The 15,010-nt window shown below is 38.4% G+C and overlaps 1 protein-coding gene across 1 annotated transcript in view; it reads left to right on the top strand.

The window, feature by feature from the left end:
• Nucleotides 1–13,554, top strand: part of LOC126175273 (probable sodium/potassium/calcium exchanger CG1090) — a 93,659-nt gene extending 80,105 nt beyond the window's left edge. Inside the window, exons 8-9 of the mRNA XM_049921926.1 lie at nt 11,293–11,399; nt 12,759–13,554. Coding sequence (XP_049777883.1) covers nt 11,293–11,399; nt 12,759–12,779 — 128 coding nt within the window. The 3' untranslated portion in view covers nt 12,780–13,554. The remainder of the gene's footprint in view (nt 1–11,292; nt 11,400–12,758) is intronic.
• The last annotated feature ends 1,456 nt before the right edge of the window (nt 13,555–15,010 follow it).

Here is a 15,010-nt window from a genome sequence, read left to right as displayed (position 1 = left end):
GAGTTCTTGACTTGGTGTGGGCAGTGACCCACAAGAGGTTTGTGCCAAATGTGTGACTATCCTGTATGTTGATGGGTTTATGGTCTTCAACACAGACCACAGTGAATCTCCCTCCTTTCATATTTTTGGGACGCCATCTGGTTGTGTTAGTGCTGGCACCCTAGTGTAAAGCCTGCGGATGGTTTTCCTATCCACTCCTGAGCTGTAGAATAGATCAATGGTCTCATGTGTCACAGATTTTATTGCATCTTTCCCCACTTGTTCAATACCAGATCTTACAGTGAAGTTTCAATCTTTTGCCAGTAGTCTTCTGACTTCAGTAGCCCTGTCACATTGCCTTTATCTGCTGCTAAGACCACTACATCCTTGTCACCACATAGGGCCAGTGGCTCACTGTGTTCTGCTGCCAAAATGTTGTTCTTTAGCATTCTTACTTTCTCAAGGACCCCACATGTCTCCCTTCTCACTTCTTCAGCAGCCTCTGAAGGGAGTCATGTATGGCTTGCTCATTATTGCCGAGGATGCATGTTTCAGTAACATTCTTGGAACTGGAGCAAATTTTAGGCCTTTTGACGGCACAGAAATTGTTGGCTCATCCAGTTCTCTCTCTGTCAGCTTAGTGATGGTCTTAACATTGCTGACATTGCCTTCCTGCTGTTAAGCCCATGGAAGTTGGAGAAACTAGTCACGCTATTTCTTGGTGTCTTTTTTCTGGTAGATCTCCATGCTTGCATAAGTGTGCTATGCATCCATTCCCAGGTATGTGCTAGGAGACTGAAAGCCAGGAACAAGTGGTGAGCGAGCAAAGCTCTTGCATTCTTGTTGAGTTCCAGTCTGATAACACAGCTGAACTAGCCTGTCATAATATGCATCTTGTCCTTGTCATGTTGGTAGGATGCTGTTAGTTAGAAAACTGTGATATCACTTCCTTATCCCGACAGCACAGCAAGAAGGCCAGTTGCTGAGCAACTCTGCTGCCTTGATTTGAAGTTTTTGTAGCATCTTGTAGCTCCACTGGATATCCTCCCCATAGTGGTGTGATGTATGTGATTGCAGCTTTTTTGGAATATTCCAGTGATAATATCTTCTTGAGCGATCAGCCAAGTGGTGGCCGTGTCTTGTCACAATGTTTCAATGAGTTTCATACTCATCATCTTCAGGCGAATTGTTGGGATGTCGTATTCTGCATATCTATATTTCCACTGGACCTCCAGAAGTGCTGGTGATGAGGGAATGTGGTGTGGCCAGTGGTGCAGGTAAAGAGAGAGAACTGGATGAGCCAACAATTTCTGTGCTGTCCAAAGGCCTAAACTTTGCTCCAGTTCCAAAAATGTTACCAAAATGTGAATCATCAGCAACATCAAGCAAGCCATATGTGTGCTGTCTTTGGAGGTCACTAAAAAAGTGGGAAGGGAAACTTGCAAGATCTTTGGGAAGTCAAGAATGCCAAAGAACAACATTTCAGCAGCAGAACACAGTGTGCCACTGGCCCGGTATGATGACTAGGAAATAGTGGTCTTAGCAGCAGATAAAGGCAGAGTGACAGTACTACTGAAGTCAGAAGACTAATGGCAGAAGATCAAAACGTAACTGTAAGATCCGTAATACAAACAAGTAGGGAAAGATGTGACGACATTTGTGTTATGTGAGACCATCAATCTAGTCTGAAGCTCAGGACAGGATACGAATACCATCAGAAGGCTTTACCCCAGGGCACTGGCACCAATGTAACTATATGGCCTCCGAGAATTCTTTGGGAGGGAGTTCCACTTCAGCCTGTTGCCAAATATCTGGCACAGCCGCTAAAACCTCTCATGTGTCACTGTCACTACTACGTCAAGAACTCCACACATTTTGTGAAGGTATGTGCTTGGGCAAGAAGAACCTACTAGTCAGCTTTGATGTATTGCCACTTTTAACCCAGGTGACACTGCTTCACTCTGTTCGAAGGACACTTCAATGAGGACACAGGCAAACTCTTTTCACATGTAGTAACCTCCATTAATTTCAAATGTGGTGGGAAATTCTATGAGCAAATAGGTAGGATTGCCATGAGTTCCCCCTTAGTTCTGGGTCAGACTAATGTGTGCATGGAGCACACTTCAAAGATGTAGCACTGAATAACGCCCACCTAAAATTGAAGGCATTCTGCAGATATGTAGATGACACATTTTTTGTGTGGCCACATGGCAGAGAAAACGTGCAGGAGTTCCTATATAATCTGAATGGTATTAATGATAGTATCGAGTTCACCATGGACATAGAAGAAAATGAAAGGCTACCATTCTGGGACATTTTGGTCAAGAGAAGTTCAGACAGCACATTGGGACACTTAGTTTACAGGAAAAAGGTGCACTCAGACCCTTACCTTAACTCTTGGAGTTGCCACCATCCAGCACAATTCAACCTGGTAATAAACATTGTAGCACATAGAACCAGGTCCATCTGCAACAGGAAGACCTTGCCGAATGAGTTACAGCATCTGCGGGAAACTTTCTGAAAAAATGGTTACAAAAATAGATGTGAATAAGATGTGCCTTAAAGACAGGAAAGAGGAGGGAGGACTAACCAGAAGAAGAGGAAGAAGGCAAGCATTCCTGCCATTTGCAAGTGCACTGACAGAAGAGAATGGAAGAGAAGAATGGAAAAAACATCAAATAAAGACCGTTTTCCATTCAACAAAGAAAATTAGGATATGCTTTGCTTGAAAAAAAGTCTGCTAGAACTGCAGACCCTGTGTGTTCACAGTATTGAGTGTGAATGTGGGACGCAATACATTGGACAGACATAGTGATGCATTTCCCAATGTCCTACAGAACACATCAGAAATATTTGACTGGGGCAGACAAACAAGCCTGAGTTGGCAGAGCATAGCATCAACAAGGAAGAAACCTTTGAATCTGAACAGATGAAAAAGCTATGCAGCACCACTGGGTTCTGGGACTCAATTGTCAAAGGTGCGATAGAAATATATCTGCACAACAACCTAATAAACTGGGATAGTGGGTTTCAACGTAGCACAGCATGGGATTCCATGCCTACAAAAGTACAATAGGAATGATCTGTTCTGAAGGCATCTATGGACAGAATGGACAGACACCAAGACTAAGTGCATCATGTTTCTCCACAACTATCTGTGGCACATCTACAACTACATCCACTTAGATACTCTGCAAGCCACCGTACAGTGTGTGATGGAGCGTACCCTGTACCACTACTTGTCATTTCCTTTCCAGTTTCATTTGCAAATAGAGTGAGGGAAAAACAATTGTATATATGCCCCCATATGAGCCCTAATTTCTCATATCTTATCTTTGTGGTCCTGATGCACAATGTGTGCTGTTAGCAGTATAATTGTTTGGCAGCCAGCTTCAAATGCTGCTACTCTAAATTTTCTCAGTAGTGTTTCTCGAAAAGAACGCCGCCTTCCCTTCAGGGATTTCCATTTGAGTTCCTGAAGCATCTCTGTAACACTTACATCTTTTTTGAACATATCAGTAACAAATCTAACAGGCCACCTCTGAATTGCTATGATGTCTTCCTTCAATCCAACCTGGTATGGATCCCAAACACTCACTCAAGAATATATTGCACCAGCATCCTGTATGTGGTCTCCTTTGCAGGTGAACCACTCTTTCCTAAAATGCTCCCAATAAAATGAAGTTGACCCTTCCTACCACAGGTCTCACATGCCCATTCCACCTCATATTGCTTTGCAAGGTTATGCCCAGGTATTTAAATGACTTGACTGTGTCGAGCAGGACAGTAGTAATACTGTATGTGAACATTACAGGTTTGATCTTCCTACTCATCTGAATTAACTTAAATTTTTCCACATTTAGGGCTAGCTGCCATTTGTCACACCAACTGGAAGTTTTGTCTAAGTCATCTTGTATCTTCCTGCAGTCACTCAACTTTGGTGCCTTACCATACACCATGGCATCATCAGTGAAGAACCACAGATTGCTGCCCACCCTGTCCACCAGATCATTTATGTATATAAAGAACAACAGTGGTCCTACCACACTTCCCTGGGGTACTCCTGACAATACCCTTGTCTCTGATGAACACTCACTGTCGAGGACAACATACTGGGTTCTGTTATTTAAGAAATCTTCAAGCCACTCACATATCTGTGAACTTATTCCATGTGCTCATACCTTTGTTAACAGCCTGCAATGGCACACTGTGTCAGATGCTTTCCAGAAATCTCGAAATATGGAATCTGCCTGTTCCCCTTCATCCATAGTTCTCAGTATATCGTGTGAGGAAAGGACAAGCCAAGTTTCACACGAATGGTGCTTTCTAAAACAATGCTGATTCATGGACATAAGCTTCTCAGTCTCAAAAAAGTTTATTATCTTCAAACTGAGGATATGTTCAAGGATTCTTTAATCAAACAGAATTTAGGGATATTTTTCTGTAATTTTGCAGGTCTGGTCTTTTACCATTCTTACATACTGTTATTACTGGCATTCTTCCAGTTGCTCGAGACTTGTACTGGGTGAGAGATCCATGATAAATCCAAGCTAGGTAAGGGACCAATGCTGCAGAGTACTCTTTGTAAAATCAAACTGGGATTCCATCCAGACTTGGTGATTTATTTGCTTTAAAACTTTGAGTTGTTTCTATATGCTTATTACTGTGTCATCCATATGGGAGTCTCTCTGATGGTCAAATAACAGTATGTTTGTACAATTCTCCTGTGCAAACAATTTCTTGAACTTGAAGTTTAAAACTTTGACTTTTGTTTTGCTATCGTCAACTGCCACACCAGAATGGTCTACAAGGGACTGACCAGAATTACCTCGGGGCCTCATCCATATCTTTTGCTGAGGTGTGATGATGGTAGTTGTCATATGCTTATCACATAGATCTTTTCACAGATGTACAAATCTCTACTAACCTTCGCTTGTCATCATTTATGCATTCCCTGTTAGAAAGAAAGTGCAACAGCCTTTGCTTCCTCGGCATCTGCTGAATTTTGTTATTAAGCCAAGGTGGGTGTTTTCCATCCTTTATCTACTTACTAGGTACACAACTCACCATACTGCAATTTGTAATCTGCTTAAACTTTACCTATAATTCCTCTACATGCATCTTACTGGAACTAAGTGATGCCAATTCACTGTCTAAGTGAGATGTCAATAACTGCTTATCTGCTCTATGTAGCAGAAACACTCTTCTAGGTTTCTTGAATGATTTATTAACTTTTGTAATCATAGTTACTATAGTGACATCATGATCACTAATCGCTCTTTCTATACAACACTGTAGATGAGGTCTAACCAATTTGTAGCTATAAGGTCTACGATATTTCCATTGTGTATTGGCTGTCGGTCTAGCTGCTCAAGACAATTTTCAGAATACGTGTTGAAAAGTATTTTGCATGGGTGTCTGTCTGTACCCCCACAATGAATCCATACACATCTCAGTCTATAATTGGCAGGTTAAAAGTCACCTCCAACTAGTATTGCGTGGTCTGGGTATTTACACGCTGTCAACTGTAGACTTTCTTTGAATGACTCTAGATCTGTCACAACAGAATAAGTTGCCTGGTAAAAAACACCCTACAATTAACTTGGTTTGACCTACACCTGTGACACGCAACCATATGACTTCACTGTCACACTCAACTTTCAGTCAAAGTGTCTCTATTCTGAAAGCCATTTGGTTTCCCTCGTTGCATATTGACTGGTGAGTGTTTTTCAGAGAACCTCAAACTACTGCCAAGCCTAAAAATCCCTCATGCACATTCAACAAGTACTCTGCTATGCAAGTAGGTGCTTTCTTTGTATAGTTCTACAAATCCCCACATTGTAATGCAGCTCTAGAAATCTGCACCTAAGACTATCGCAGAGGCGACGAAGACTTTGGTTGAGACTCTCCACTTGGTTCCAAACCAAAGAACCCTCATTCCCCCATCACCACCATAGATAGCACCCGTCTCCAGAGTTGCATGATTATTCTGCCAGCAGAAGAGACCAGTGGTCCAGTGGCTATATGCATACACAGAACACGTCATCCCAACAATTTGTCTGATGACAATGATACAAAACTCATTGAAACGTTTTAGATGGATAGTGAACAGGTGATTTCTTGGCAATTAGACAGCCCACACAATTGTTATGCATGCTACGTTAACTGGTACTCACGCTGTGTGCTATTTATTGTGCTGGAGACACAACTCAAACTAACCAACAAAATGCAGGTAATTCTTCTCTTTTTAAATAATCATAGAGTCGAGCAGACAAAAAAATCCAGAAATTCTCAGCATCAGTGTTTTGTTTCTTTTCTTTAGAATACAAGGAGTACAAAGGGTTGAACATCCACTTAAAGTGAATACAATGCAGATATGACTGACACATATGCTGTGGAAGACTGGGATTAGCTCCAAATACTATAGCAAGCATCCTGAATTGCCAAATGTCCTTTACATTTGGATTATCAGTTTACTTGAATGATCTGTGTCCTAAAGTGACCCCACAAGTAGTTATCCACTGATTTCAGGCTGGTGATCTGCTAACCAAATTGCTGGCCCTGAGCAGTGTGTATTCATTTATTGCCTTCATCTGTAAATAAAGTGTGCTGGTATGTGATACTCTATGTACACTAGAATAAATAAGCCACACTCCTTCCAGTAATTGTGACAAGTCATTGTCAAAACAGCATTAATAAGTGTAATGGCCAAGCTGGAAAGATTTATGGTCAAATAGTATCCACCAATAATGCATATCCAGATACTCAGGCAAATAGTTTCTTAGAAATGAAATCCCCCATACTTAAAGTGGGATGATGTGTTTTCATACATGATTGCAGATCTGTGGAAGGCACACAGGATGTTCATGCGTAGCAGAATTTTTACATTTGCATAAATAATAAAAAATATCAGAGATTAACTCTTCTCATACTCATGGTTTATATGAAAACAGTCATCAACATTGTGTGAAATTTGGCTTTACCTCCACTTGCAATTAAGTCAGGCCAGTTGGGTTGAAGGAGTATCTGCTCTGACTTACAGTAATATGTGTGCCAACTGTCTTACACTGGAATGCGCGATAACATAACATAACATAACAGGGTATGATGGATGCAGTTCTTTCCTGAAGTGCTGATATGTAAGTTAGCACCAGAATTCAGGACACTGTGTTCAGTGTTTAACTGCTGATGGCCACTTCACAGTAATTTTCAAATGGAGTACATGTTTCACATAATGGCTACGCATCTGCTAAATCTATGTCAATTCCTTGTTGCTTCACTCAATGCTCAATGTTGCACCAAGTGAAAAACTATCTGCCGTATAATGTACCTCCACAAGATAACTTAAAGTCTGGTTTTTAAATCTATGTTGTTCTGAAACATAATCAGTCTGTAACCTTCCAATGTCCCTGAGTGTCTGCCAGCTATATGAGATTCTTTCATGATTCTTAAGTCAGGTGTTAACAATTATTTAATTGTAGTCTGTTCAAAATTTTCTCAAGCAGTTTCCCCTTTCACTCCTTTCCTACAGTCCGTGTTTATTACTGTTCTTCTCTTCCTTTTCTTACTACACACATCAAAAAAAGTTTTGCATCACCTCGGTTCTGAGAGTTCTGGAACCTGTATAGAATATTGGAATAGCGATCAATATAAACATCATTTTTGCCCTTTTCATTGCTCATGAAAACCACAGATTGCATGTTGTACCACCATACAGCGAGAATAGAGGTGGTGGTCCAGCTTGTTGTACACACCGGTGCCTCTAATACCCAGTAGCATGTCCTCTTGCATTGATGCAGCCTGTATTCGTCATGGCATACTATCCACAAGTTCATCAAGGCACTGTTGGTCCAGATTGTCTCACTCCTCAACGGCGATTTGGCGTAGATACCTCAATGGTTGGTGGGTCACATTGTCCATAAACAGCCCATTCCAAACTATCCCAGGCACATTCGATTGGGTTCATGTCTGGAGAACATGCTGGCCACTTTAGTTGAGTGATAATGTTATCCTGAAGGAAGTCATTCACGAGATGTGCACGATGGGCACGTGAATTGTCGTCCATGAAGACAAATGCCTAGCCAATTTGCTGCTGATATGGTTGCACTATTGGTCGGAGGATGGCATTCACGTATCATGCAGCCCTTATGGCGCTTCCCATGGCCACCAGTGGCGTACATCAGCCCCACATAATGCCACTCGAAAACAGCAGGGAACCTTCACCTTGCTGCACTCGCTGGACAGTGTGTCTAAGGTGTTCAGCCTGACCTGGTTACCTCCAAACATGTCTCTGACTATTGTCTGGTTGAAGGCATATGCAACACTCATAGCTGAAGAGAACATGATGCCAATCCTGAGTGGTCCATTTGGCATATTGTTGGACCCATTTGTACTGCACTGCATGGTGTCATCGTTGCAAAGATGGACATCTCCGTGGACATCGGGAGTGAAGTTGCGCATCAAGCAGCCTATTGCGCACCATTTGAGTTGTAAGACGACATCCTGTGGATGCATGAAAATCATTATTCAATAAGGTGGCTTTGCTGCCAGGGTTCCTCTGAGCCATAATCTGTAGGTAGTGGTCATCCACTGCAGTATTAGCCCTTGGGTGGCCTGAGCGGGGCATGTCTGCAGTTCCTGTCTCTCTGTATCGCCTCCACGTCCGAACGACATCGCTTTGGTTCACTCCAAGACACCTGGACAATTCCCTTGTTGAGAGTCCTCCCTGGCACAAAATAATAATGCGGACATGATCAAACCACGGTATTGACCGTCAAGGCATGGTTGAACTACAGACAACAGGAGCCGTGTACCTCCTTCCTGGTGGAATGACTGGAATTGATCGGCTGTTGGACTCACTCCGTCTAATAGGTGCTACTTGTGCATGGTTGTTTATATCTTTGGGCGGGTTTAGTGACATCTCTGCACAGTCAAAAGGACTGTGCCTGTGATACAATATCCACAGTCAGCATCTTATCTTCAGGAGTTCTGGGAACCGGGATGATGCAAAACTTTTTTTGATGTGTGTCAGTCCTCAGCCATAATTAAATTTTCATCTCCATTAACAAACTGAATAATTTATTTTATCACAACATATATTTCTTCAATATTTTCATTATCTACAGAGCTGATAGGCATATACACTTATGCTACTGTTGTCGATCTTAGTTGGCCTGTATTCTTATTTTCTTATTCATTGTTAGACCTACTTCTGCATTCCCCTTTCTTTGATTTTGTGTTGGTAAACCTTTTGTCAACTGACCAGAAGTCCTATTCTTCCTGCCACTGCAGTTCACTACCCACCACTTTATTTAGCTTTGCTCTATCCACTCTTCTCTTCAAGTTCTCTAACCTTCCTGTTCGATTATGACATCTAACATTCCGTGCTCTGACCCATAAAAAGCCAGATTTGTTTTTCCTGATGACATCTTCCTGAGCAGTCCTCATGCAGAGATTGAAATGGGGGACAACTTTACTTTTGGAATATTTTACCATGCAGTAAATCACACGGCAAATCTGAGTGTCAGCAGGGAATTTAAAAGCTATAGTTATAATGTTAAAAGGCCAGATCAATCATCCAGTCTGCTGGCTCTGTAACTACCCCTCAGAGACCATTTTTTTAGCCTGGCCTCTCTCCACAGATATCCTTTTCATGTGTTTGCACGTAGCCAGTAACTATCTGTATTATTGAGGCACATACACCACTCTATCATTGTCATGGGGGAGACATAAATATTATTTTGACAAAAATAGTAATTATTGAATACCTTAGAAAAATGCTAAGACTCATAAAAAAGCTCGTACAAGGAATCAAGGATTATAATGAGCTCATATGAAACAAATAACTGTCAAATTTTAATAAAAATTATGTGATAAGAGTGTACCACACCATCTACTCTTTTTATAACTGGTATTAATCATATCTGGCCAAATGCATAGGCTCATTAAGAAATAATAATAATATAATTTTAGTTACATTTTACTTTCAGTTATAAAATAGTAACTGAATTAACTTTTCTTTTTTATTTGTAAGAAATTTTGGAATGGCTCTCAATTGGACACTAGTGATTGTACAGTCTTATGGAAGACATAACAAACAAATTATAATTTTATATTTGCCAGATTGCAGTAAAATGTCATTGTATTCTGTATCAAATTTAGAAACATAAAGATCATTTTTATCTATCATACTGCCTCTGGCTGGTTTCCCCCTCCCTATAGTCGTGTGTCACACTTGGCTGTTATGCTACTGGAAATATAAATCAGCAAAACAGTCGTTAAAAGTACTTGAGGTAATCTCTGTCAAAAGCTACAAAAACACATTCTTGTGTGGATTGCTCTCACAAACAGTCAGTTACATCTTGCACATTTTCTTCTACAGGATTAGTATTAGTTTCTTCATATCTAAAACTAGCTCCTAATCACACGTATCCTTGAGCAGAATATAATCCAGATTCTCTTTCGTGTGGTTTTCCAGATTCCCAGAAGTAATGTAACTGATTTCTTTCCAGACATAACTTTTTTACATACACATTTTGCCTATTTTGTATAAATAAAGATCGCGGATAACTCCCTAGTGATGAATATATCTAGTTTTTAATTAATACTTGATTGGATTTGGAATGTTTACTTTCAAATAACCCTCATATCACTAGACATTAAACAGCCTCAAACTGAGAGGCAATGTAAGCTACCAGTATTTTCATGACAATATCATGGTCACACTTTTCAATAATTCTTCACAAGAGACACTTAATCACCATCCTTAAATCAAACCAGAATCTTTGTTGTCATTGAATATCAGAGGTACATCACAATCAGCATGCTATCCCTCACTGTAGTTGTAAACAATGTAAGTACTTCATGATAATATAACTCTACTTTAACCTAGACAATGAATTATGTAAATATAGTTTAAAAATGTAATACTGCCTATTTATAACAATTTCCAGTGACAACTATTGCACAAAAAAACGTTCAGAGGTTAACAAAACCTATTCTGTTTTATTCTGTGACAGGAGCATTGAGCTTTCTCAGCACCAATGCTGTTACTCATTTTGCACAAATCTTGAAAACATGTTATTTTATATCAGTTGCACAATCACAGTTAATAACTTGGAGAGGAGTTGAATGATAACTAAATGAGTCAAATTGAATTTTTGATATAGAAGCAGACTTGTTGACGATTTAAAATTTTAAAAGTTACTGTAGGTTTCAATCTTGTGTTTGGTGAATCACTTATAAAAGTCTATCCTATTTCACACATTTCTTTGATGAAGGCTGAAATAAGACAACTGGATGCTCTTCTTTCAGGTCTTACATACTCAACTTTGTCTCTGCTGTCAACTGTTGTATTTCTAGTGGTTACAACCCATCTTAATGGTTGGAAACTTGACAAGAAGTATGGTGTCATTCTGATGGTATGGTATTTGTTGTTCATCACTTTCGCCAGTTTATATGAACTTAATGTATTTGGGTATATGAACCCACCAGAATGTCATAGTGACTTCTGAATTCAGTTTCCTATAGCATTACAGCTTTGCAAAACGCTGAATTGTTATAAAATACAGATGTGTTCAGAATTAACTGTCAGAGATGGGAGGTGTCTGGCATGTAAGAAACTAAATATATGATCTGTTTAATTTAAATAGGAATAGAGTCTTGTATTGAGTATTTAAGAATGAATGGTAAATGTTGTTTACTTTTTTAAATGACATAGAGGCTGTAAGAGTTGTTTACTCTTAATAATTTATACCAAGTTGAAGAGCCACTCTTGTGCATAGATAATAGAAAAATTATATAGCAGAAAAGCCATCTGATGACTATTCATTCTTAAGCTTCCAAACGAGACAGAATAAGAATGATGATTGCTTTGGCCTAATTCTGCAGCGACTTCATATTGTGCCGAAATTGTGTGTGTGTGTGTGTGTGTGTGTGTGTGTGTGTGTGTGTCATCTTGTTGTATGGCTCTGTGTTGTGTTTTTGCTGACAGTTATATTACAAAGTCACACTGTGTGTTCAAGTGTGTTAACAAATTGTAACACAAGCCATAAATGCTTAGACATAGAACTTGAAAACTTTTTGATGTATCAGTTCACTGACAGCATTGGCTAATGAAGCTGACAGCCTGCATCATCTGAAAAAATTGTATCACTTACTAGACAATTTTTCAATGTGTAAAAAACAAAATATTTTGTAACGATGTTATAAAACCAGGACACACAACTGAACAAATATTTGGGAAGTGATAGTGTTGTTTATAATAATGATATACATGTTATTTGATGGTTTCTGACAGTTTATCACAAGAAGATTGATTTGAAACAAATAACACACAGAGCTATATGGCTCTTATCTCGCACATAAGCTGTTACTGTTGGAAATATTATTTAAAGAAAAAATACAAAAAAATTGGATATTTTTGAGGTTAGTTGGTTGTTGATGTAAATACAAAGAAAAACTGTAGAACTAATTTGATATGAAGTGTGAGAATGACAGGATAGATTTTGTTTAGAAAAAGATATGTGGTCAAATAAACTGTATGTACAACATATGACAATAATTAAAGCCTTATTGTAATACTTGTCCTGTTACCTTAAAGCTCATACAAAAGAGTAATCTAGCTTCTAATGTACAAGTGTTTTAGATTTTAGCTCACTCAGACATGAACAGAAAAATTCTAGCTCATGTGATATACAACTTGTAAATTATTGTGAATCTTTATTTTCTAGAAGAGCTGCATTTATAATACAAGGCCACCAAAATCCATTTGTTTCCAGGTACCTTTCCTTCACAACTAATACAAACAAGAAACTATCTGATCTAATATGACAAAAGAGCTCTACTAATTTAGGTATTTCTGTGGGAAACACATGGCTAATAACTGCAGATTTAATTGTGCTTGTTAAGACTGAACATCATGTAGACACATTTCCTGTGGTTGGGTTTCTGCTTACACTAACATGAATATAAGAGCATTTGCTGTACATCTGGAAAACTGAGTGAGGTATTTGTAAACTAAAAAAAATCACATTGTTTAACTTTGTTCTTATTTTTGAGAGTCTGAATAACTGTTGTTTCTTATTAACCACATAAATGTGGCAAAAGCATATGTGTGACATATTGTATGCCACAAAAAATACAGTTCACTGTTAACCTTACAGAGAAACAAAATTAAATTCTAACACTATTCATGGACTATATAATTCAAATGTCAAAATTAACTGTGTAATTACTTTTGTAAGCTAAGCCAAACAATGAAGGAAAACACATTCGATTAATTTCAGTTGTGCTCTCACGCTGTTCTGTCATGTATTGCTCAAATAATAGTTCACAGAATGATTCATGTCATAGAAAAACAACTACTTAAAATGTGCTTTTATGATACCCTATGCAACAATAACAGTCATGTTAAAGAAAGAAACAAAACAGTTGAGAACCACATTCCTTTTGTATTCTGTATTCTCTGTGCTCTCAGTTCCACAGCTAATTACATCCATTTCTTTCCACCAAACAGCATTTTTGTGTTTCATTTATCACGATATAATGTTAAAATGTCTTCAAGTTGCTTCTCTAAATTTGGAAATTTACTATTAAATTTTGGTTTTGTGCATTTGTTTCACATTAACATCTATGTGCTATTCCAGTATCATACCTGATTAATTTTCTTTCTGTGTACTTTACTAGAACACCATTCCTGTTATCCTTGATTCCTCTGTTTTTCTTGTGTAAACAAACACTTCAGAAATCTGACACATAAAATTTCATATAAATATTACAGTCAAATTTACAGAAAATAAAAAAAAAAACGATTATATCTGCTTTGCGAATCAGAACTTATGTGCAGATAGTTTACATATAGCTACCAAAGCTTCTTCAGGTCAACAATATGCTGCCCAGTTAGTCCAAAAACAGCTTTCTTGTGCCATTTCTTCGTCACATGAATAAGCTTGTCACATAAGTGTACATTCATTGATCAGTACACTTCTTATCTTCATGTCATAACTGTTGTTAAAAAGAAGAGGTTGTGTCTCTCATGAAATATCTCAGAGCAGCCTTGCAAACAACTTTTAGTAACATGAACATCAGCCTCACTACACCAGAGAAGTAATATCTGCCATGAGATCCTTAAATAAAAAAATCTGGTGGTTATGATAAAATATCAAAGAAGTTAGTTAAAAGTGTTGTTCTGAATTCAGTATCATATTAAGTGATTTTTGTAATCAGTTGTTGACCACTGGAACATTTGGCAATTGGCTGAAATATGCTGTCAGACTTCTGTCCAATTTCAATATTGCCAGCATTCTCAGAAATTTTTGAAAATACAATACGGCTGACTTCTTAACCATATGACTACAAATAATATAATGTCAGAGCAACAATTTGGGTTTCCATAGGGCTGGAATATTGAGAAAGCTATTTACACATATAGTCACAATGAACTGAATTCATTAGGCACTTAATTACTGACCAGGCATTTGGCTACAAATCACAATGTTGTTATAAGTAAATAAAAAAATATTAGTGTAAAAGGAACTGCTGCAATATTGGACAAATCATGTCTCTTTGACAGGTTCAAAGGATATCAATAGGAAGGAGCTGTGAGTCACCCTCCACGTAGGTAGAAATTACATGTGATGTTCCAAAAGACTCCATCTTAGGGCCCTTACTTTTTCTTGTGTATATTAAGGACCTTTCACAATTGACATTACCAGATGCAAAGTTTGATTTGGTTGCAGATGATACAGAAATTGTAGTAAAAAGTATTTCAGGTATAGTCACAAAAAGAATGACATTTTCATGGATATTAATAAATGATTCTTAGCTATTTCTTTGCATTCAACTTTGGAAAGACACACCATATGCAAATCAGAACTTGAAAGAGGTTTACTCCCAGCATATGTCTAAAGTATGACAACAAGGAGACAGATGGTGTTAAATTCCTGGAATTACGTGTGATAATACATTTAATTGGTAACAGCTTATTACAGAACTGGTGAAGGGCCTAAAGACAGTCTCATTTGAAAAGTGT

This window comes from Schistocerca cancellata, chromosome 3 (genome assembly GCF_023864275.1).
Source record: "Schistocerca cancellata isolate TAMUIC-IGC-003103 chromosome 3, iqSchCanc2.1, whole genome shotgun sequence".
NCBI lineage: Eukaryota > Metazoa > Arthropoda > Insecta > Orthoptera > Acrididae > Schistocerca > Schistocerca cancellata.
This window is presented reverse-complemented; position numbering and strand designations above follow the sequence as displayed.